The following is a 22,516-nucleotide window of genomic DNA, read 5'->3' as shown; positions in this document are numbered from 1 at the left end:
TTAAAATATTTTTTAATCAATTAATTTATTATTGGATAGAGACAGAAGTTGAGAGGAGAGGGGAGAAACAGAGAGGAAAAGAGACAGAGACACTGCAGCCCTGCTTCACCACTCATGGAGATTTTCCCCTACAGGTGGGGACCAGGGACTTGAACCTGGGTCCTTGCACACTGTGTGTGCTTAACTAGGTATTATACTGCCTGGTCCTTTATTTTATAATTCTGTAAATTACTACTACTACTAAAATAGCTGTCCTAGCCTGGTGTCCTCTGGGTCCCCATCTATCACACTTCCACTTGGGCGCCGGCCTGGTGGGACTCCTAATTGCAATTATTTTTTTTCCATGGAGCCTCTAGCAGTTCCCCCTCTGGTCTCTTGCTCCCTCTCTTGGGAAGAGTGATCACATACTCTCCTCCAAAAGTATCACACACTCACTTTTCTCCACTCTCACCACACTGCCAGCCTGCCCTTTTTGCTTCGGCTCTGCCAGCCCCGTCACCACTGGACTGAGCCCAGTGGATTCTAGGAATGGCTCTTCTCCTTCCTTGTGGCTTCCCTCTATCTTTTTACTGTTCAGACTCCACTTTTCTCCTTTCTCTCTGGTGGTTTCCCTTGGTGACTTTCTTCCTCCCTCCCTTATGAGGTAGATTTAGAATGTCTTGGATGGCTTGCCTTTCTTCCCATGCTGTTTTTATTGTTTGTCAAATCAGCATCAATACACAGTTGTTTTGTTTTGTTTGTTTGTTTTTGGCCAAAAGTTGCACTGAGGGGCTAAGTGGTGGCACCATGCATGAGGACCCGGGTTCAAGCCTCTGGCCCCCACCTATAGGGGAGAAGTATCATGAGAGGTCAAGCAGTGCTGTAGGTGGCTCTCTTCCTGTCTTTCTTTCTCCATCTGAGAGAGAAAGAAAGAGAGAGAGAGAGGGAGAGAGAAAGAAAGAGAGAGAGAGAGAGAGAGAACATGACCACTGGGAACAGTGGAGCTGTGCAGGCATAAAACCACAGAGATAACCTTGGTGGGAAAAAATTGCATCAAACAGACTTTCCTCTAAAACTCCACTGTACCTTGACATAGGCTGTCTAGTGCTTAAAGGGTATTGGGCTCATGAAAGAAAACAAGTGTATTGCTCAAAGCAAGAAAGACTCTCAGTGGGAGGGGACAGAGGAGGCATGATGGTCGAAAAGGACCTAAGTTGGGGTGAGTGTATTCTGTAGACATCTATCACAGGGAGAGAAGAAATTATACCCATTTGCCAGCAGCTGCATTGTAAACTATTACCCCCCCCCTAAAATGATTAGAGAAAGAAACCGCAGAATAAAACAAGTATTGGAGAGGACGTGGAAAAACTGGAACCCTTGTGCATGGGGGCAGGGGCAGGGCATGGTGCAGCCACTAATGGAACAGAGTGATGTTGGTTCCTCAAGATGCTGGGAGATTGTTATAACCAACTAGTAACCACAAATAAAAAAAGAAAAGAAAAAAAGAAAGAAAGAAAAAGAAAGTTGTAGATTGAATTACTATGTGAACCAGCAATTCCACTTCTGGTTACAAATCCAAAAAAAGAATCAAAATAGGGACTCAAACATGTACACAAAATTGTTCCCAGTAGCATTTTGCCACCACCCCCTAACAAAGCAGGAATAACCAAATGTCCATTTACAGATGGGTGGATATACAATGTGGCTTTTATGGCCTATTGAACATAGTTCAGGTATAAAAAGGAATACAATTCTGACACATGCTGCAACATTGAGAAACCCTGAAGACATGTTAAGTGAAATAAACCACAAAGAAAAAGACAAATAAGACTGGGTTCCACTTACAATGATGACAAGTCAAATTCATAGAGAGAGATGTTAGAATATAACTTGCAGGAGTAGAGTGAGGACAGAAAGAGTGGGAAGGAGTTTGCTGGGTAGTTTCTGTTCAGGATCATAAAAAAAAGTTCTGGAACTAGTGTGATGATAGCTCCGTAAGATGGCAAATGTTAGGAGTCGGGCGGTAGCACAGCAGGTTAAGAGCAGGTGGCATGAAGCAAAAGGACCGGCATAAAGATCCTGGTTTGAGCCCCCGGCTCCCCACCTGCAGGGGAGTTGCTTCGCAGGCGGTAAAGCAGGTCTGCAGGTGTCTATCTTTCTCTCCCCATCTCTGTCTTCCCCTCCTCTCTCCATTTCTCTCTGTCCTATCCAACAATGACGACATCAATAACAACAACAATAACTACAACAATAAAACAACAAAAGGGAATAAATATTTTTTTAAAATTAAAAAAAAAGATCACAAATGTTAATGTCACTGCATTGTAATAAAAATGGTTACAATGGCAAATTCTGTTATCTGTATCTTTTCTTTTTTAACCTCTTTATTTATGTATTTTTTAATCTTTATTTATTGGATAGAGACAGCCAGAAATCAAGAGGGAAGGGGGTTATAGAGAGGTAGAGAGACAGAGAGACACCTGCAGCACTGCTTCACCACTCACCAAGCTCTCCTCCTGCAGGTGGGAACTGGGGGCTCAAACCCAGGTCCTTGTGCATTGTAATACATGTGCTCAACCAGGTGTACCACCACCTGGCCCGTTATGTATATTTTAACATGATTTAAAAAATGGTGGTCAGGTGTGGTAGATAGCATAATGGTTACGCAAGCAGACTCTGGTGCCGGAGGCTCTAAAAGTTCCAGGTTCAATACCCCATACCAACATAAGCCACAGCTGAGGAGTGCTCTGGTGTTTTTTTTTTTTTTCTCTCTCTCTCTGTACATCTCAAAAATAAAATAAATAAAATATTTAAAGAAATGCTGGTCAAGAGATAGCTCATGTGATAGTTAGCTATGGGTGAGACCTGAATTTGAGTTCTTTTATTTATTTAATTATTTATTTTAATAATTTTAAAAAATATTTTCTTTATTGGACAGAGATAGCCAGAAGTCAAGAGGAAGGGGGAGACAGAGAGGGGAAGAGACAGAGAGACACCTGCAGCACGGCTTCATCACTTGCAAAGCTTTCACCCTGCAGGTGGGGACCGGGGACTCGAACCAGGGTCCTTCAGCATTGCAACATGTGCACTCAACCTGGTGTGCCACCACCTAGCCCCTCTGGATTTGAGTTCTGACACCACATGGAGCACAAGGGGACCTCCACAGATGGTGGAGTGGTGCTATGGTCTCTCTAACTGTAAATAAAAATAAATGAAAAGAGTTGGCCTAGGAACAGTGGAATAGCACATAGCCCTCCACACATATTCTCCAAGGCAGCATGAACAAGAAAACCAAAGAATTGTGCAGCTTCATGGGGCTATGGCTCCTCAGGGCCACCCTCTCTCAAGTGGCCCTACATTATCTCTTTAGTGACAAAACTCTGTCAAGTTTTGAACCAGCACTGACATGGGTGTCACTACCCTGTTCTTTCTCTCTTTCTTTCTTTCTTTCTTTCTTTCTTTCTTTCTTTCTTTCTAATTAATTCTTTTTCCTAATTTTACAAAATTACATGTCAACAGGGGTTTGAATACACACCATTCCCACCACCAGGGTTCTGAATCTTCAGTCTCCCCACTGCAATCCACCACAGTTCCCCTAAGGCTGTAGACATGGGCCAGCTATCATCTCTACAACTATCTGTCCACATTTATACACAACTGCCCCCTTTTTTTCACTGATCCAATCCTCTCTTCCCCTCCAAGCCACTCATGACAACATTACTACCTCCATATGTCCTCCTCCTTTTCCTTCTTCACCACCCTGTTCTTTAAATTGAACTTAACAGAGCCTGAAGATACCTCTTCCAGCTCGAAGAGTCACATTTCCACATCGTAGTCAGCACAGAAACTGGACTGAGGGTCCTTGAAAATAATAAGCTCTTGACTTTGAAGTAACTTCTGACTTCTTGTCCTTTTTTTAGACAGTGTCTGTGCTTTTTGTCACTGCTGAAGAGCCCTTCATCTGCCACCAGTGGTGGGGATGGCCACAGGTGAGAATACTTTCTGAAAGGGGCTTTTGGTGCACATGGTTGAGTGCATCTGTTACAATGTGCATGGACCTGGTTCAAGGCCCCGGTCCTTACCTGCAAGGGTAAAGTTTCGTGAGTGGTGAAGCACCCTGCAGCTGTCTCTCTGTCCCTCCCTCTCTATGTGCTCCCTTCCCTCTCAATTTCTGGCTGTCTCTATCCAATAAATAAAGATAACAGTAATAAGGAGAATGCTTTCTGACAGAATTCTCTTCAACCCCAGCACGACAACTGACGTATTATCAAATCTGTTCTTCTCTCTTTCCATTCTCTGGCTGTGTAGCTTCACAGTTAGGCTCTAATTCCTCCTCCCCTTTCTACTCTCTCTCTCTCTCTCTCACTTTGTGGTGCTTCTCTAATCCAGTTGTGCTATCTGTTCCACACAACACCTGCTGTCTTCCCCTCTCCACCTCTGAGACCTGTCTGTTGATGACTGGTGAAGTGTCCTCATGGCCTAGGCTTCACCTCCACAGGTTTCTATGATCTGTACCTGTGAGGACGGTGTCCTGCCCTGCTGTCAGAGCTGCTTGCCCAGCAGAACGTCTGCCAACTTCAACTGCTTGACATAAGCCATGATTGACTCAAGCCACCCTTGCCTTTTTGATGTCACCTCAGAACCATCTTGCCTGAGCAATAAAGCAGGGGCCATTCTACTAGGGCTTCTAGCCCAGAGCCATACCGGGTATCTCTGGGCACTGATAGGCATTTCTCAAAAGAGCCAATCTCACCACAGTCCTCACCTCTCAGCTGGTGTTTGCTGAATGTTGGCAGGACACAATCCTAAATCCATGTCTGTGCTATAAGGGTTGTCCTGTTTTAGAACTGTCTGATTCCCTACTGCCTCCTTTAGCCTAGAGGTCAAGAACTGATGTCTAATTGTTAGTATTAGTGCGGCCAGGATATATATGCTTGAGTCCTACCAATTTACTTATACCAACCTTCCTGTCTTCCTTCCTTCCTTCCTTCCTTCCTTCCTTCCTTCCTTCCTTCCTTCCTTCCTCCCTTCCTCCCTTCCTTTCCTCCCTTCTTTCTTTCTTTTGGGATAGAGACAGAGAGGTAGGGAGAGAAAGAGAGGAGAGAGACAGAGAAGCAGAGAGACAGAGGCTGACCATAAAACTAAGCTCTGCCCAATGCAGTGGGGCCAGGCTTGAACCTGGGTCATATGCATGGTGAAGCAGCATACTGTAAGTGAGCTACTTGGCTGGCCTCAACTTCTATCCTACCACATTCCTTTTTTTTTTTTTTTTTTTGCCTCCAGGGTTATCACTGGGGCTCTGTGCCTGCACTATGAATCCATTGCTCCTGGAGGCCATTTTCCCCATTTTGTTGCCCATGTTATTGTTGTTATTGCTGTTGTTGTTGTTGGATAGGACAGAGAGAAATGGAGAGAAGAGGGGAAGACAGAGAGGGGGAGAGAAAGACAGACACTTGTAGATGCTTTACCTCCTGTGAAGCGACCCCACCTGCAGGTGGGGATCAGGGAGCTTGAACCAGGATTCTTAAGCTGGTCCTTGCGCTCTGCATCATGTGCACTTAACCTGCAGCACTACCTTCCTGCTTCTTTACTTCTTATAGCATCATGTCACTTTCTGTGCACGTTGGTTGTCCCTTTGGAGAATCAGTCCCTATAACTCACAAGGTAAGGAAACAGCCATCCTCATGGAGACAGAACAGGTCCTGTGTATGGCCAGAACAAGTGTGAGGGATGATCTCTGTGACAGGAAAGTTACATGGGCACAGCTCTCACTACCAGCAGGCAGCTTTTGCAATCATCCACAGCCCCCATGGGTTGTCTTTTTTTTGAATCCCAGATACCTGTGTGAGAGCCCAGGCTTTGTGTCCCCCAAAGCCAGAGCCACACTGAACCTGAGTTTCCCATGTCAGAGTCCTCCTGGGGCTGTGACTCTGTTCCAGTTAGTGAACCTAAACCGCATGTCAGGGCCACACACCAGGCCTCCTGCTCACTGCTAAGTGGCATCTGGAGACAAGGTGGCTTCATCTTGCTTCACTTCAGCCACCATGAAGAGCTCTAAGTTCATCAGTGAAATGCACACGGTGGGAGGTAGCTGGCAACTCTCTTCACTTTCCCCAAAGGAACATTTGACAGGCACGGTTCAATGCCTCACTTTCAACAGTGCCCCCTGTCAAAATACCCAATTGTTGTCTAACCTCAAAGTTGCTGGATCAGGCAGGAAAACAATGATTGATCTCACTGTTCAACTCCCTTTCTCGCTTATTGGCATGACAACGGAGCTAAATAGAGCCACGGTGAATATGAGTCTATTTTGGGCAACTCCTTACGGAATTCATGTATGCTGTGTATTTTGCATCACTTGAATCCTTGGGCACACTCAGAACTCTGAGGCAAACGCGAGTTTGTAAATGTTACAGCTGCTAAGGCTGGCTGAATGCTCTGCTGGGTTGTGTGTTAACTCCCTCTCCCAAGGCTGCTCTGAAGGGTGGGGGTGGGGGATAGTAGGTGGATCTGGCTTTTGGTCAGAGAGCAAGGATAGTTGTGTGCGCTTACCTTCACCCTGTCCATGCAGGCTTCCATCTTTAGCTGCTCCACGGCCTTCCTGGCCTGGGAGATGCTTGTGGTGCTGTTATTGGACATTCCCTCTTTCATTCTGCTGCCCCTGAAACAACCAAAGTCAATGGGCTGAAAGTGAAGTTTGGTCAAAGGCCAGGCAGAACGTTTCGTCAACTGTCTCCCCTTAAGTGCCCCTCTACTTTCTCTGTTCAAGCCAAGATGTCTCTGGGAGTAAACGCTCCTGGGAAGAGAGGAAGGACTGCTTCACTAGAGTGATGGGAACAAAATGTTATCTTTCTGCTTGGAAAGACTCTCTCAGCCACAGGATAAGGGAGTAAGAGCAACTCCACTACTCTCACGCTGTAAAGGACTACCTTGACACTGGTGTGATGCTTTACCAGTAATATATCATTTGCACACCTGCTCATTCATCCTCCTAGCAGACCACAGAGCTGGTAAAACAATACTAACTTTCATCTTGTAAGTTAAACCAGGTACCAAACTCAGAGATATCAAGCCAACAGAAAAATGTCCCAGAGCCAAAATGTGTGGACCCAGAAACCAAACTCAAAGTTTTGAAACCTAACCTAAAGATGGTGAAGGACCTGCTAGAGCACACATGTAACCATGCATGGAGAACTGGGTTCAAGTCCCTGGTCCCCACCTTCAGGAAGGAAGCTTCACGAGTGGTGGAGCAGTGCTGCAGGTGTCTCTTCTTCTCTCTGTCTCCCTCTCCCCTTATCTCTCCTTCTTTTTCTTCTTCTTCTTCTTAAATATTTATTTATTCCTTTTTGTTGCCCTTGTTGTTTTATTGTTGTAGTTATTATTGATGTAGTCGTTGTTGGATAGGACAGAGAGAAATGGAGAGAGGAGGGGAAGACAGAGAGGGGAGAGAAAGATAGACACCTGCAGACCTGCTTCACTGCTTGTTCAAGCCCCCGGCTCCACACCGACTCCCATGCAGGTGTGGAGCCGGGGGCTTGAACCAGGATCCTTATACTGGTCCTTGCACCTTGCGCCACCTGTGCTTAACCCACTGAGCTACCACCTGACTCCCTTCTTCTTCTTCTTCTTTTTAATCTCCTTCATCCTCTATCAAAAAAATGGGGGAGGGGAGGAAAAAATGGCCTGTAGGAACAGTTCAGTCAGACTGTTATCCCAAGTGCCAGGGATAACTCTAGTGGTGAAAAACAAGAACAAAAACAAACCAAGCCCAAAATAGCAAAATGAACCTCCCTAAGGGGTCTTTGCATTACTACACATGGTCTCCTCAGCAATCTGTAGGTCTAAGCACACATCTTCCACGAGTGAAACTGCTTTATTATCTGTTTTAATCTGATGCCACCCACAGAACTTTACACACACAATGCACAGACACACACCACTTGTAGATTTGTCTTTTGAGGGAGAAGGAAGAAATTCTCCTAGACCTGCGAACAAATGATGATACGTGATTAAGACCACTCAACTGTCCCATGGGAGGGCATATGCTTCAGACTGTTGCTATACCATCTGGTGAGAAATTCCATACACAGAGTCCCAGCATTCCAGCCCGAGAGCTGGGGACAGGCCACATAGGAGACTTGGAATGGTGCAATATCTGGCCCAGACAAGGCATGATGGTAACTTTTTTTCAATTGGAAAGACACAGAAACTGAGAGGAGAGGGGAGGGGAGATAGAGAGGGAGAGAGACAGACACCTGCAGTCCTCGTGAAGCTTTCCCCCTGCAGGTGGGGGTCAGGGGCTTGAACCTGGGTCCTTGTGCACTATAATGTGAGTGCTTAACTAGGTATGCCACAACCTGGCATTCTGATGGTAATAACTTCATTTATCTACAGGAGATTAAATCACTTTCTTGTTAAAGGTCATAGGTGAGGGGGTCGAGTGATAGCACAGCAGGTTCAGCACACATGGTGCAAAGAGCAAGACTGGCATAAGGATCCTGGTTTGAGCCCCCAGCTCCCCACCTGCAGGGGGGGTCCCTTCACAGGCGGTAAAGCAGGTCTGCAGGTGTCTATCTTTCTCTCCCCTCCTCTCTCGATTTCTCTCTGTCCTATCCAGCAACAACGGCAGCAATGACAACAATAGTGATAATGACAACAACAAGGGTAACAACAGGGGCAACAAAATGGGGAAAATGGCCTCCAGGAGCAGTGGCTTTGTAGTGCAGGCACCGAGCCCCAGCTCAAAAAAAAAAAAAAAAAGTCATAGATGAGTCTCCTGAATCAGAGTTTAACAGGTGTTTGTGTTCCTGTCTGGGTCAGGAACTTTTACAGGAGTATTTGGGGCTTGAAAACCAGGCCTAAACAGTCAACTTCTCCTCCTCTTCCTTAGATAGATGTGCTTGCATTTCTTAGTGTGTGTTCAGGTCAGTGTGTGCCCCTGCTGTGTCCACGCCCGCAGTGTGCATGCCCTGGGCCAGTCTAGATGTGTGAGCCCCTCTGGCCATCCCTCTGTGCGTGAGTGTGTCTACAGCCCCTTGTGCCCCACACAAAAGGAAGCAAGAGACAGCCTGGTGCAAGTAAAAAACAAACAAAACCCTCAAAAGCCAAATACTTGCCTTCAGATCTTAGCCCCCTCCACCTGCCATTCCAGAACTTACCTTTGCCTTCTCTCATCATTGACTTTGGATTTCAGGAGTTGGGGAAATTGTGACTGAGGAAAAGGAAGTTGAACTCAGGATGAATGAAAATGAAGACAGAGGAAGGGTAATGGAAAGCAGAGGTGCTCTGTGGATGTGTGGTATGAGTGTGCGATGGAGAGAGAGAGTGTGTGTGTGTGAGAGAGAGAGAGAGAGAGGAAGAGAGAGAGAGAGAGAGAGAAGGGGGGAATATGTGTGGGGGTGTGACAGACTTAAAGGGTAAGTGAGTTAGTGAGTGTATGAGGGCCTATGTGTGAGTGAACAGAAAGCACTGCCGGCAGAAGCAGCACCTCCTCTGACTCATGGGCCAGCCCTCCTGCTCGCTTCTAGAACTGGGGTCTAATGCCCTGATCCTCCTCAGCTATTTGCTCATTCTTCCTCTAGTCTCAAACAAACAGGGTTATTTTTGACACATGCTAAAGTTCACAACACAGAGCTAGAACTCTGGCTGCTTAATACCTGAAAAAGCTCCCACTGAGCTATGTCTGCCTCCTTCCTCCAGGACACAACACAGGATTGCATGCGAAGAGTTCTGAGCTCTGAAGGCTCCAGCACTGGAGAGCAAGACCATCTTTCCCTCATGGACCCGTAGGACTTGTCTCCCCGAGTTGTTGGCAGAGTGCTGAAACCTGCTAGAAGCTTGGAAGATAGCTATTTCCGGTGAGCTGACTTAGGGCCCAAAGGGACCAACTCACCTAAGCTGAGCATGGGACTGGGGTCAAGTGTTACTGGATCTCTCCCTTCACAGTGACTAACAATGTTTTCCCAAGTGACATATCTCTCCTTCCCTCTGTATTTCCTCTCCCCTTCATCCTTCTCTTCCTTCCTTCTCTCTCCTTCCTTCTTTCCTACCTTCCTTCCAATCACTGTGGAAATGGGGCTATCTGCATGTGTAATCTGATTGACTTTTTTATTTTGATAGAGAGAAAGAGAGAGAGAGACAGAGAGACAGGTGTTGAGATCCAGCTATGGTGCTCCTACATGGTGCAAGGGTTTGAACCTGGGCAATGTGGCATGACAAGGTATATACTCTACCTATTGAGCTATCTGGCCTTCCCTCCCTCCCTCCCTCCCTCCCTCCCTTCCTTCCTTCTCCTTCTCCTCCCTCCCCCCTTCTTCTAAGATTTATTTTTATATAAGAGAGCGATCAGAGCACTATTTAGTTCTAGTTTATGGCAGTGCCAAGAATGAAATCTGCGCCCTTAAGCACACATCCCATGTGCTAAGCTGCCTCTCTAGCCTGACATGTTCTTCCCTCCACTCCTTCCTCCCCTCCCCTCCCCTCCCGTCCCCTCCTTTCCCTTCCCCATACCTTCCCCTTTTTTAATTTTCTGTTTTTGTCATCACAGTGTCTTCACTGCTCCAGACTTACTATGTCAGATAGAGAGAGAAAGAGAGAGAGAGAGTTCCAAAGTGTGGAGGGAGCTGGGCTCCAACCTGGGTTGTACACATGACAGCACAGTCATACTGTCCCAGTGAGCTGTCTGTTTTTTCCAAAGCACCGCTTGGCTTTGGCTTATGGTAGTGTATGGGACCGAACCTATGATTTCAGAGCCTCAGGTAAGAAAGTTTGTTGGGTAAACATGTGTGCTATCTTCCTGATGCTTGATAAACCTTTTCTGAAGGGAAACACACAGTTTGATTTCCCAATTAGTGGCTCAACTCTCATTCCCCCACCCCCCCAATCCCTCAAAATAGGGGCACCATCCACTCTGAAAGGAGACAATCGAAGGTGTTGTGTAATTTGCAAAAATGATCTAATAAGAGCCCTACATCTGCTGCAGAGGATAAGAGAGGGGACACTCAGTGACAATAGCTTAAGGAATAAAGACATGGTGTGAGCACCTGGTCACACAGGAGGATCCTGGTGGTTCCTCACCCCCTGCTGGCAAAAACATCTGCTCTCCAGAGAGAACCGGCACCTGGCCAGGATGCTTTGCTTCTCACCTGTGGAGAGGCGACACAGCGACAGGCCTAGGCAGAAGACAAGCTGGCAACAGCTGTCAGATGAGAGGCTGATTCAGGGCTCCCCTGCTGAGAGGCTCCCCTGCAAGAACAAACGCAGCTAGGTCACAAGGGACAGCAGAAACCAGGTGTCCCCCACTGTACCCTCCCTTGGCTCAGTGGCTCAGCGGCTGTCTCTGTCAGCCTAGAAGACTCTCAGGTCAGACCACAGCGAGCTCAAGGCAGAAGAGAGGCCCCAGTCTACAACTGGGGTCATCTCTAGGCCAATTAGCATGTTCCCCAACTTGCTGTCCAAGCCTCAGCCAGAATTCTGCTGAACAGGTGATTTAGATGTTTTTTCTTAGAGGATAAAACATTGGACTCTCAAGTCTGAGTGATACTTGGGTTCTCTCTCTCCTCTTCCTTCTTTTTCTTATAGATAAATTATTTTAAAAAGTCAGATCAAAGACATGTCTCACCCAGAAGAGAGCACACTGTAATAATGCTCAGGGATGGGGGTTGGGTGGTAGCGCAGCCGGTTAAGCGTACATGGCGCAAAGCACAAGGAACAGAGTAAGGATCCCAGTTTGAGCCCCCAGCTCCCCACCTGCAGGGGAGTCGCTTCACAGGCGGTGAAGCAGGTCTGCAGGTGTCTGTCTTTCTCTCCCCCTCTCTGTCTTCCCCTCCTCTCTCCATTTCTCTCTGTCCTATCCAACAAACGACATCAACAACAGTAATAATAACCACAACAAGGCTACAACAATAAGGGCAACAAAAACCAAAAAGGGAGAAAAAATGGCCTCCAGGAGCCGTGGATTCATGGTGCAGGCACTGAGCCCCAGAAATAACCCTGGAGGCAAAAAATAAAAAAATAAATAAATAAAAAAGAAAAAATAATAATGCTCAGGGACCTAGATTTGAGCCCCTGACCACCACAAGGGAGCACCTGCATGGGGAAGCTTTGAGTGGGGAGCAATGCTCAGATGTCTCTTCTCTCTCCTTCTCTGTCTCTCTATGAAAACAAAAATCCTCCAGGAGAGGTACAATTGTATAGGACAGAGCCCCACAGAACCCTGGTGGTGAGATAATAGTAATAGTAATAATAAAAACAACAACAACAATAATAATAATAAATGAGGCTGGGTGATGGCACACACGGTTGAGCACAAGGACCCAAGTTTGAGCCCCATCCTGCTCCCCACCTGCAGAAGGGATATTTCATGAGCAGTAAGTCAGGTGTCTGTCTTTTTCTTTCTTTACCGACCTCTCTCCTCTTAATTCCTCTCTACCTTATCAAATAAAATAGAAAAAAATCAATGAAAAAATAAAATATCCAATAAAAATCAATGAAAAATTAAAATATCCAATAAAAAAATCAATGAAAAAATTAAAATAGCCAATAAAAATCAATGAAAAAATAAAAATATCCAATAAAAAAATCAATGAAAAAATTAGAATATCCATTATAAGAAAATTTTTAAAAACTACAGCAAAGAAGAAACTATTCAAAAACCTTTTCAGAGATAATGATGGGTAACATGTTGATACATATTCTCACACATTAGAAATGACCTGATTCCAACCAGAAGACATTCAGCACAGGAGCTGATTCCCTCAGGTAGCTCTTTAAAGTCTGAGTCTCTCCACAGAGAGATAAACAGCCCTGTTCCTTCCTTCTCCAGGAAGGCCACCCTGGGCCCCTGGACTCATTCTCCAGGGGCTTTCCCAGTGTCCTGGCCTGCAGCATCTGCCACTGAATTGGCATTCTGTTTTAGAAAGCTTTTGCGGAGATTCTTATGCTCAGGAGGGACTGAGAGCCACAGTCCTAGGGCAGGGGAGAGAAACCAAGTCGAGGAGCACCTGTGCTGCCCCAACAACCTGAGCAACTTGCCCCCAGGTTCCCAGACCAGAGATTTGTTTCTATGCTCGTGTGTGTGTGTGTGTGTGTGTGTGTGTGTGTGTGTGTGTGTGTGACTTTACTGCTTTCTGCCTCCCCCTAGCCAAAACATCTTAGCAAAGATCTCCATAAGGTGATCAGGAAACAAGGTTTGTCTTGAAAATCCATTCAAAGCTTGAACCCAAAGTACTGAATTTAGACTTTCAATTGGAAAAACCAATCATAAGACGACATCATTTGCAGCAGAAATCCCATCTTGGAAAGCTGTGCTCATTTTCAGGGGTATTATTATTATTATTGGATAGAGAGGGAAGGAGGGAGATAGAGAGTGAAAGAGACCAAGAGATACCTACAGCCTCGCTTCACCACTCATGAAGCTTCCCCCCTCCACCCCCCAGTAGCTTGAACCTGGGTCCTTGTATGTGCTTAACCAGGTGCACCACTGCCTGGCCCCTCACTTTTAGGGTTTAACATTTTTGGACACAGACTAGAACGGGTCCGTCCTGTTCTTTCTCCACCACTCCCTTCTCCCAACCCCAATGCCCTCAGGAAAGAGAGCCTGACACATGACTTTGGGTCACTAGTCACACTTTGGTCTCCGGCCACTATTTCCATTGTTGATGGCACCTATCATGCAGCTTTGGTCTTTGGTTCAATGCCCGCAAGCTAACAGGATTACAAGAAGTATAAGGAAGTTACTGCTTTCATCCTAAAATTCCATTAGATGTTAGGCCTACAAGAGGGCGTTGCTTTTCTGGCAAAACTGAGGGGAAAGTCTCCTAGTGTTCAGAGCAGTCACTAATTTAAAAATTCCTCACCCCAACTTTAAGATAAACTGATTTGGGAGTCAGGCAGTAGTGCAGCGGGTTAAGCGCACATGGCGCAAAGTGCAAGGACAGGCGTAAGGATCCCAGTTCGAGCCCCCAGCTCCCCACCTGCAGGGGAGTCGCTTCACAGGTGGTGAAGCAGGTCTGCAGGTGTCTGTCTTTCTCTCCCCCTCTCTGTCTTCCCCATCTCTCTCCATTTCTCTCTGTCCTATCCAACAACAACATCAACAACAACTACTACAACAACAATGAAAACCAACAAGGGAAACAAAAAAGGAAAATAAATATTTAAAAATTAAAAAAAAAGATAAACTGATTTAGGAAAGTCATGAAGATCTTACATTTTGAGTAGAAAACCTGGAATATCCCTCTAAAATGGAGGTCACATTAGCTTCCAAACAGGGGAACCAAAAGGAAGGGAGATACTAATTACCTAAAAAAACAAAAAATCCCAATAGGTGTAGTAGCAAAGAATGTAGACTTTATTTATAACATTTACTTTCCTGACAAGAGATAGAACCAGAACACCACTCTGGCACATGCGACAGGAATCCAACTCAGGACCTCATGTTTGTGGGTCCAACACTTTACCTTATTGCACCAACTCCTAGGATGCAAAGGTGCAGACTTCCTATATGTGCACATGGAAACATAAAGCAGTATTTTAGCTTCAGTGACAAATTTTGCTCTTTGGTGGTCATTTCAGGATGGAGTTAAATGTTCTGACCCGACTTATGAGAGGAGCAGCAGACCATCGGGTGTCATCAGAGATGACAGTCAAGTTCTCTGTCCTAGGCAGGGGTATGAATGGCCTCGCTTCTGCCTGAACCGCTTTGCAAAATTAAATACTGCGGTAGTGGAGGTTGGTGTACTTTTACAATCTGGGTTTCAATTACTCAGTTTATATCTTGGTTGCCTGGTAGCATCTGTCTGATCTGATATTTAACCATACAGGTGGCTCAACAAGCTCAGGGCTGAGGAGCTTGTAGCGTAGTAGGTATCATGATGGACTTAAGAGACAAGGGCTTCTTAGAAAGAACACAGTGGGTCTGAATGAGGCTGGATTCTGCTAGTGACCATCACCGGGTGACTGCCCTTCCTATTGGGCCTCTGTTAAGGTCAAGCATATTAGAGAAGGTTGGCAGACCTTAATGGCCTCTGATAAACTGCTGCAGAATAAAATACTAGATCCAGAAACTGGACATATTTGCTGTGGCTCTTCATACTGCCTACTCTCTCATCTGTCTGGTCACCTCAGGCCTTCTGTTATTATTTCTTCAGTCTTGCAGTTAAAGTTCTTCGTGTGTGTGTGTGTGTGAGTGTGTGTGTGTGTGTGTGTGTGTGTGTGTGTGTGTTGCTGGGTATTGAATCGAGGACCTCATATGTGTGAAGCGTGTACTCTACCACTGAGTTACATCCCCAAATCAAGTCTGAAAAATTTAAAAAAATTATTATTGGATAGAGACAGAGAAAAATAGAGGGGGGGGTGGCAGGCGGTACAGCACTGGGTTAACAGCACATAATGTGAAGCGCAGGGACCAGCATGAGGATCCTGGTTTGAGCCCCTGGCTCCCCACCTGCAGCGGGGGTTGTTTTGAAAGTGGTGAAGCAGGTCTGCAGGTGTCTATAATTCTCTCCCCCTCTATCTTCCCCTCTTCTCTCAATTTCTGTCTTATCCAATAACAACAACAATGGGGGAAAAATGGCCACTAGGAGCAGTGGATTCATAGTGCAGGCACTGAGCCCCAGTGATAATCCTGGAGGCAAAAAAAAATGGGGGGGAGGGGAAGATAAAAAAGGAAGAGAGGGGGGTCGGGCAGTGGTGCAGTGGGCTAAGCGCATGTGGCGCAGAGCGCAGGGACCGGCGTAAGGATCCCGGTTCCAGCCCCCGGCTCCCCAGCTGTAGGGGAGTCGCTTCACAGGCAGTGAAGCAGATCTTGCAGGTGTCTGTCTTTCTCTCCCCCCTCTGTCTTCCCCTCCTCTCTCCATTTCTCTCTGTCCTATCCAACAATGAACAACATCAACAATGGCAATAATAATAACCACAACAAGGCTACAATAACAAGGGCAACAAAAAAGGGGGGAAAATGGCCTCCAGGAGCAGTGGATTCATGGTGCAGGCACCGAGCCCAGCAATAACCTTGGAGGAAAAAAAAAAAAAAAGAAAAGGAAGAGAAATAGAGAAACATCTGTAGCCCTACTTTACCACTCATGAAGCTTTCCCCCTACAGGTGGGGAACAGGTGCTTGAACCTAGTTCTTCGCACACTGTAGTGTGTGCACTTAACCAGGTGTGCCACCGCCTGGCCCCAAGACTGAAAATATTAATCAACAGGAAAAAGTATTTTAAAAATCTACATCTGACAAATTAGCTCACTTGGATAATGCACGGCTTTGCCATGTGTGCGACCCAGGTTCTAGCCCAGCCGCCACTGCGCTGGAGGAAACGGGTTCTGTGGTTTCACTTGCATCCCCCCCCCTCCTCTCCCTCTGCCTCACTACCTATCTGAAAAAGTCAGCCCAGATCAGTGAAGCCCTGCACATTGGTGGGGTCATCTGTCCAGGGAAGTCTGGTTAGCATCATGCTGGCATCTGGAACCTGGTGGCTGAAAAGAGAGTTAACATGCAAAACCAAACAAATTGTTGAACAATCATGGACCTAAAGGCTGGAATAGTGCAGATGAAGTGTTGGGGGGTACTCACTGCAGATTATTGTGTACCCCCTAGACTAGTGAGTAACCCCCCAACACTTCTTCTCTTTTCTTATATATGACGAGTTACAGTAACTTCAGTTCCCTCACTCACCCAGCAGACAGATCCAGTCTCACCCCCCTTGTTCTACACTAGTACTAGCTTTTCCATCGGCCCACTATTCCCCTTCCCTCTGTACTCAGTGAGTCTCTCATCTAGATCCATTTAGCTGCCTGACTCATCTGCTTGCTTATCTTGATCACCTGTGACTCATCCCCCACACTACTGATAGATTAAAGTGATGATTCTAAAATGAAAAAGTGATTTTACTGTCCTCTGTCATTGCAAACCAGACTTCCCTGGACAGATGACCCCACCAATGTGTCCTGGAGCCCCCAGAGCCCTTCCCCACTATGGAAAGAGAGAGGCAGGCTGGGAGTATGGATCGACCAGTCAATGCCCATGTTCAGCAGGGAAGCAATTACAGAAGCCAGACCTTCCACCTTCTGCATCCCACAATGACCTTGGGTCCATGCTCCCAGAGGGATAAAGAATAGGAAAGCTATCAGGGGAGGGGATGGGATATGGAGATCTGGTCGTGGGAATTGAGTGGAGTTGTACCCCTCTTATCCTACAGTTTTGTTAATGTCTCCTTTTTTAAATAAACAATTTAAAAAAGAGAGAGAGAAGTGGAGTTTGCAAGGGAGTGGGCAATGGGTTCACATCAGCAAGGTCATAAAGTACCTTTAGAATACTGAAAAGAGATGCCCAGCAGACTGAGAGACTGATGTGACATAAGTCTGAGTTGAAGTGAGTTAGAGCTGAAGATGGAGATTTGAAACTTATGGTTTAATGGTGCTGTAGGAGTCCAGATGAAAGAAGGGTTCACAGGGGAAGGGTAAGCATGAGTTGGAAAGCAGGGCTAGGTAAGAGCCTTGGCTCACACTAGTGTGATGGGGTTAGCAGAGGAAAGAGGGGCCGTGCTCACCTCTAGTGCTATTTCCAGTTTCCATTTTCAGATTTCTAGAAGTAAAAGACTCTACTGTCAGTAAAACCAATTACTTTGTCTTTACAGGCCCAAGGGCACAACACTGCTAGGGTCGTATCTGAGGTGTCATCAAGTGAGGTGGTGTCACCAGACTGTTATTACACAGCTCATGGAGGGAGTGGAGCAGTCTTAAATGAGGCTGTTGGTCACTGCCACTGGGGAAAAGGTGAAGCTTGCTCTCAAGGTAACATCTGTCTGCAGAGATAGCCATACCAACCTGGAAATTATCTGAACCACGTATACTGTTCATCACATTCTAACAGCAGCACAAATTCAGAGGGTGGGGTTTGATCAATGAAATGAGTTCACGCCAATTTCTCCATCTACCTTTCCAACTTGAGCCCTTGTCAGCCATCAGCCTTGCTGGGGTTTGAGTGGCAGAGTGAAAACGAGCCACTGCGAGTCTAAGTGCACTGTCTCTCCCTTGGAGGGTTTCTCTTGATCCACAGGGACCAGCCCTTAGCCTCACCCACGTGGATCCGCTCTGATGTGGATCTCAATGCCAGGGCCCAGCTGTATCTTGGTGAATACTAGGGTGACAGTTTTTTTTAAAATATATTTTTAAATATTTATTTTTATTTATTTATTCCCTTTTGTTGCCCTTGTTGTTTTATTGTTGTAGTTATTATTGTCATTTTTGTTGGATAGGACAGAGAGAAATGGAGAGGGGAGGGGGAAGACAGAGACAGGGAGAGAAAGATAGACACCTGCAGACCTGTTTCACCGCTTGTGAAGCGACACCCCTGCAGGTGGGGAGCCAGGGCTTGAACCAGGATCCTTATGCGGGTCCTTGTGCTTAGCGCCACCTGCGCTTAACCTGCTGCGCTACAGCCCGACTCCCAGGGTGACAGTTTTTAAAGCTCCCACCAAACTGTTATTTTTCTCCTTTCACTTTGGCCACATGTCTTCATCAAAGTAAAATGTAGTTAGTACCAGGCAGTGATCCCTAAATACGGAACTCCCTGCAGTAAGACAGTAAGACATCAGTAAGTAGATGCTGCCTATGTTTGTGACTTGGGGTCTACCAACAATTTCTGAAGGACTGAGCACTGATTCCAACTGTACATCAAATAGATGCTGCTCAGCAAGTTGGCTTTTTACTTTTTAAAAGCAATGTTTCAGAAGGAACATCTTTTCATCATAGATTCCAGTTCCCCACAGAAGACATGCCCCATATAAGAATCACTGAAACTCGGAGTAGCCAAAGTAAACCCCTATTTACCTTAGGTATTTGAAGTTCATGTTCATTCACAGTTTCTAATGTAATTACCAACCAGGGAACATATCTACTATTAACACTGTTAGATGAGAATGTAATTGACATATCTCATCTTCTTTTGTTTCCAGGGTGTGGGAGGAAGAATAATGGCTTCCCCAAAGTGATCATGTCCTAAACTCCAGAACCTGAGAACATTTTACATTATATTAAGGAAATTTAAGATAGCAGATGGAACTGATGGTGTTGATCAGCTGATTTTAAGGTAATGAGATTATTCTGGAGTTTTTAAATGGGGCAATTGAATCACATGGTCCTTAGAAGAGAAAGAAAGAAAGGCAGGAGAGTTAGTGTCAGAGGTCTGAAGATGCTCCTTTGGCTTAGAAAATGGAAGCAGAGGCAATGGCTCGCTTGGTAGAGTGCACATACTACCTCATACAAGGACTTACTTTCAAGTCCCTGGTCCCCACCTGCAGAGGGAAGTTTCAAAAACAGTGGAGCAGTGCTGCAGATGTCTTATGTCTGTCTTTATCTCCTTATTTCCTTTATCCTCTAGTAAAAAACAAAAACAAAAACAAAGGAAACCAAAAAAAAAAAAAAAAGCCACATCAATGGAGCCACGAAAGCACTGAGCCCCAGCAATAACACTGACGGTAAAAAAAAAAAAAAAAGAAAAAAGAAAAGAAAGAAAAAAGAAAATGGAGAAATGGAGGCAGTCACACAGCAAGGAATATTTGCAGCCACCACAGGTTGGGAAAGGCACACAGTGGATTTTCTCTGACAAACCAAATATCTCCTGTGACAAACCAAATATCTCATTGATGACTTTGTGGACTGTAATAAACTTGTTGTTTTATGCCACTAAGTTTGTGGTAATTTTTTTTTTTTAACATGGAGTACTGCTCAGTCCTCTTATTTTTGGTGGTGCTAGAACTGAACATTGATTGCCTCAGGCATGAACATCTTTTGCATAACCATTCTGCCTCTTGTCCCTGTGGCAATCTGTTTTAGCTGCATTACCCTCTCATCATGCACCCTCTTCAAATGTATCAGGTCATCTGGGCTGCCATAACAAAGTACCAGACTGGGGATCTTAAACAACACACCCCCACTCTACCCCCTTATAGTTAAAGAAGCTGGAAATTCAAAACTAAGATGTCAGCAGAATTTCTTCAGAGCCTACTCTTCATCTTGTAGGCCTCTTGCTTTGTCTTCATAAGGTTTTTCTCAGTATGTCTGTGCCCCAATCTTTTCTTATAAGGGAACTGGTTATATGGGTTTAGAGCCCATCCTCGTGTCTCCATTAATTACCTCTTTAATCCCTATCTCCAAATACATTCTGTGACATTCTGAACTTGTTGGGGAAGTGGGAAGAGACACAATTCAGCCCATAACACTCCATTCTCCAGACACCCAAAATTCATATCCTTCTTCAATGAAAAAAGAAAAAAAATAAACACCCTACCTCAATAGCTCAAATGTTCTAATCTATTCCAGTCTCAACTCTAAACCCAAAGTTCCATTTAAAAAGCCTCTAAACCAAGTGTGGGTAAGACTTCACGGATGAGTCATCCTGAGGTAAAATTTTTACTCCAAATATAAGCATGTGAAAAAAGGAGGAGGAGAGACTGGCACAAGGGTCCTGGTTTGAGCCCCCGGCTCCCCACCTGCAGGGAGGTCACTTTGCAAGCACGGAAGCACGTCTGCAGGTGTCTATCTTTCTCTCCCCCTCCTCTTTCAATTTCTCTCTATCTTATCCAACAGCAACAATAACAATGGAAAAAAGATGGCCACCAGGAGCAGTGGATTCGTAGTGTAGGCACCGAGCCCCAGAGATAACCCTGGAGGGAAAACAAAAAAGAAAGAAAGGAGGAGGAGGAGGAGGGGGGAAGGGGAGAAAAAAAATGTGGTCCAACTATCCTTAAGACTGTTGAGAACTACAGTGGTTATGGAAGACGGGAGTCTACTACAGAATTTGAGTAGTGGGTGCATTGTGGAAATACTATACCCTAGTCTTATAAACCACTACTAGATCACTAGTAAACACATACTCAAACACCAAAAAAGACAGAGTAGTCCTTCATACTACATCAAATCCATTTTCATATAACATGAGTCAACAGGAAAGCTGCTTTTTATACTAAGTGAAGAATGACTGTCACAGAAAAATGGTACTTTTGAGTTTTCATGTAATTAAAAAAAAAAAAATCTAGCATCAGGGAATAAAACTATGACCATATGTGCATGTGCTAGAGAGACTTCCCTGGCCAGAATTTTTATTCTTTACTTGAAAGAGAGAGAGAGGGAGAGAGAAGACATCACAATACTGCATTGGATCGACCTTCTCGTGTTGCATCCTGTGAGTACCCATTTATTGGGGAAACTGACAATCCTTCCTAGCCGACTGAATCCACATGGATCCCAGTCACTTTCAAAGCCAGCAACAAGCAGACATCAGGCTCAACCTGACGCTGTTGACTGGCTACGGAAGAAGGGCAAACGCTAGAAGAAGAATACTGCTACAGCATCCATGGGGCTCCCTAGGTGCCATCCATGGCGCTGAATGTGGTACCAGGACCTAGATCCAGGGCCTCACGCTTGGCAAGGTATACACTCTACTGGGTGAGCTATGTCCTGGTCTGCCATGGAATTCTTAAAAACTAATTTATTTATTTAACTTTCTTTTAATGAGAGACAGAGGCACACCAGAGCACTGGTGGTGCAGGGGATTGAACTTGGAAACTTGAAGCCTCAGATATGAAAGTCTTTTTTCATAACCATTATGCTGTCTCCCCTGCAGTATAATTTTAATTGAGAAAAGAAAACTATTATCATATTTTATCCCTAGAATGATTTGAGAACACATTTAAATTTTTTTTTAATTTATAAAATGGAGATATTGTCAAGACCATAGGATAAGAGGGAGATAATTCCACACCCCACCACCAGAACTCCCTGAGGTCACATTTTCTACAAACACTTATAGAGCAAAATCCATCTTGGAAAAACACTTTCTAGAGTGGTGTGTGTGTGTGTGTGTGTGTGTGTGTGTGTGTGTGTATGTGTTATGTATGTCAATTTATTCCCAATTTTAATTTTATCCTATGAGATTTTTAGGAGTAAGACAGATCAAATAAGGTTTCTTTGCTGTTTCTAGCTGCATCACTGGTTCCTCTCATCTCCAGCAATCTGCTGTTTATCTCAGTCAAGAGTGCTACTTGCAGATTGGTTCCTGAATTCCCAGGAGAGGACTGTAAATAAAGTGTAGCTCTTGAGAAAATCTGTAATCATCACTGGTGTTCTCAAATCCTGAAAAGTGGATGATCTGGACAGCAGCTCCCAGAAGGAACCAGAGAAGATGCCAGGCTGATGAGGAAGGGCTTTCTAGCAGGCAGATGAGAACCCCATGTGGCTTAGGGACCAGGGGCCTTGGCAGTAGGAATGAAGTGGGTCTTTTGCAGGCTAGCACTGTGACCTGTGGATACACACAGAACCACAGGGATGGCATCCCTTGCCTTGGTATAGTACTTTTCTCTCTTACTTTCTCAGCCCTCTTTTTGCCAACATTTCTAACTCTCTTTATATATACAACTCAGATACTTATCTGAGAGGTTTCAGGTTCATAGCAAAACTAAACAGTAAACAGAAATGCTCCATCCTCTCTGATGCTTTTCTATGAAGTGTCTCTCCCACCATAGACATCCCTGATCAGGTGGGG

At 45.3% G+C, this 22,516-nt stretch overlaps 1 protein-coding gene across 3 annotated transcripts in view; it reads right to left on the bottom strand.

Moving 5' to 3' along the window:
* Positions 1-22,516, bottom strand: part of GNG4 (G protein subunit gamma 4) — a 75,282-nt gene that overhangs the window by 26,534 nt on the left and 26,232 nt on the right. The window contains exons 2-3 of one of the 3 annotated variants that reach the window (XM_016188070.2): positions 11,124-11,223; positions 6,532-6,640 (exon numbers count right to left, since the gene is read on the bottom strand). In XM_016188070.2, the coding sequence (XP_016043556.1) occupies positions 6,532-6,630 (99 nt within the window). In that variant the 5' untranslated portion in view covers positions 6,631-6,640; positions 11,124-11,223. Of the gene's footprint in view, positions 1-6,531; positions 6,641-6,734; positions 6,755-11,123; positions 11,224-22,516 lie in introns of those variants that run through there. The other 2 variants (XM_060191973.1, XM_060191972.1) reach the window with 2 other exon arrangements.

The sequence above is a fragment of the Erinaceus europaeus genome, chromosome 6, assembly GCF_950295315.1.
Source record: "Erinaceus europaeus chromosome 6, mEriEur2.1, whole genome shotgun sequence".
NCBI classification, from domain to species: domain Eukaryota; kingdom Metazoa; phylum Chordata; class Mammalia; order Eulipotyphla; family Erinaceidae; genus Erinaceus; species Erinaceus europaeus.
The sequence above is the reverse complement of the archived record's forward strand: the minus strand, read 5'-3'. Positions and strand labels throughout refer to the sequence as shown.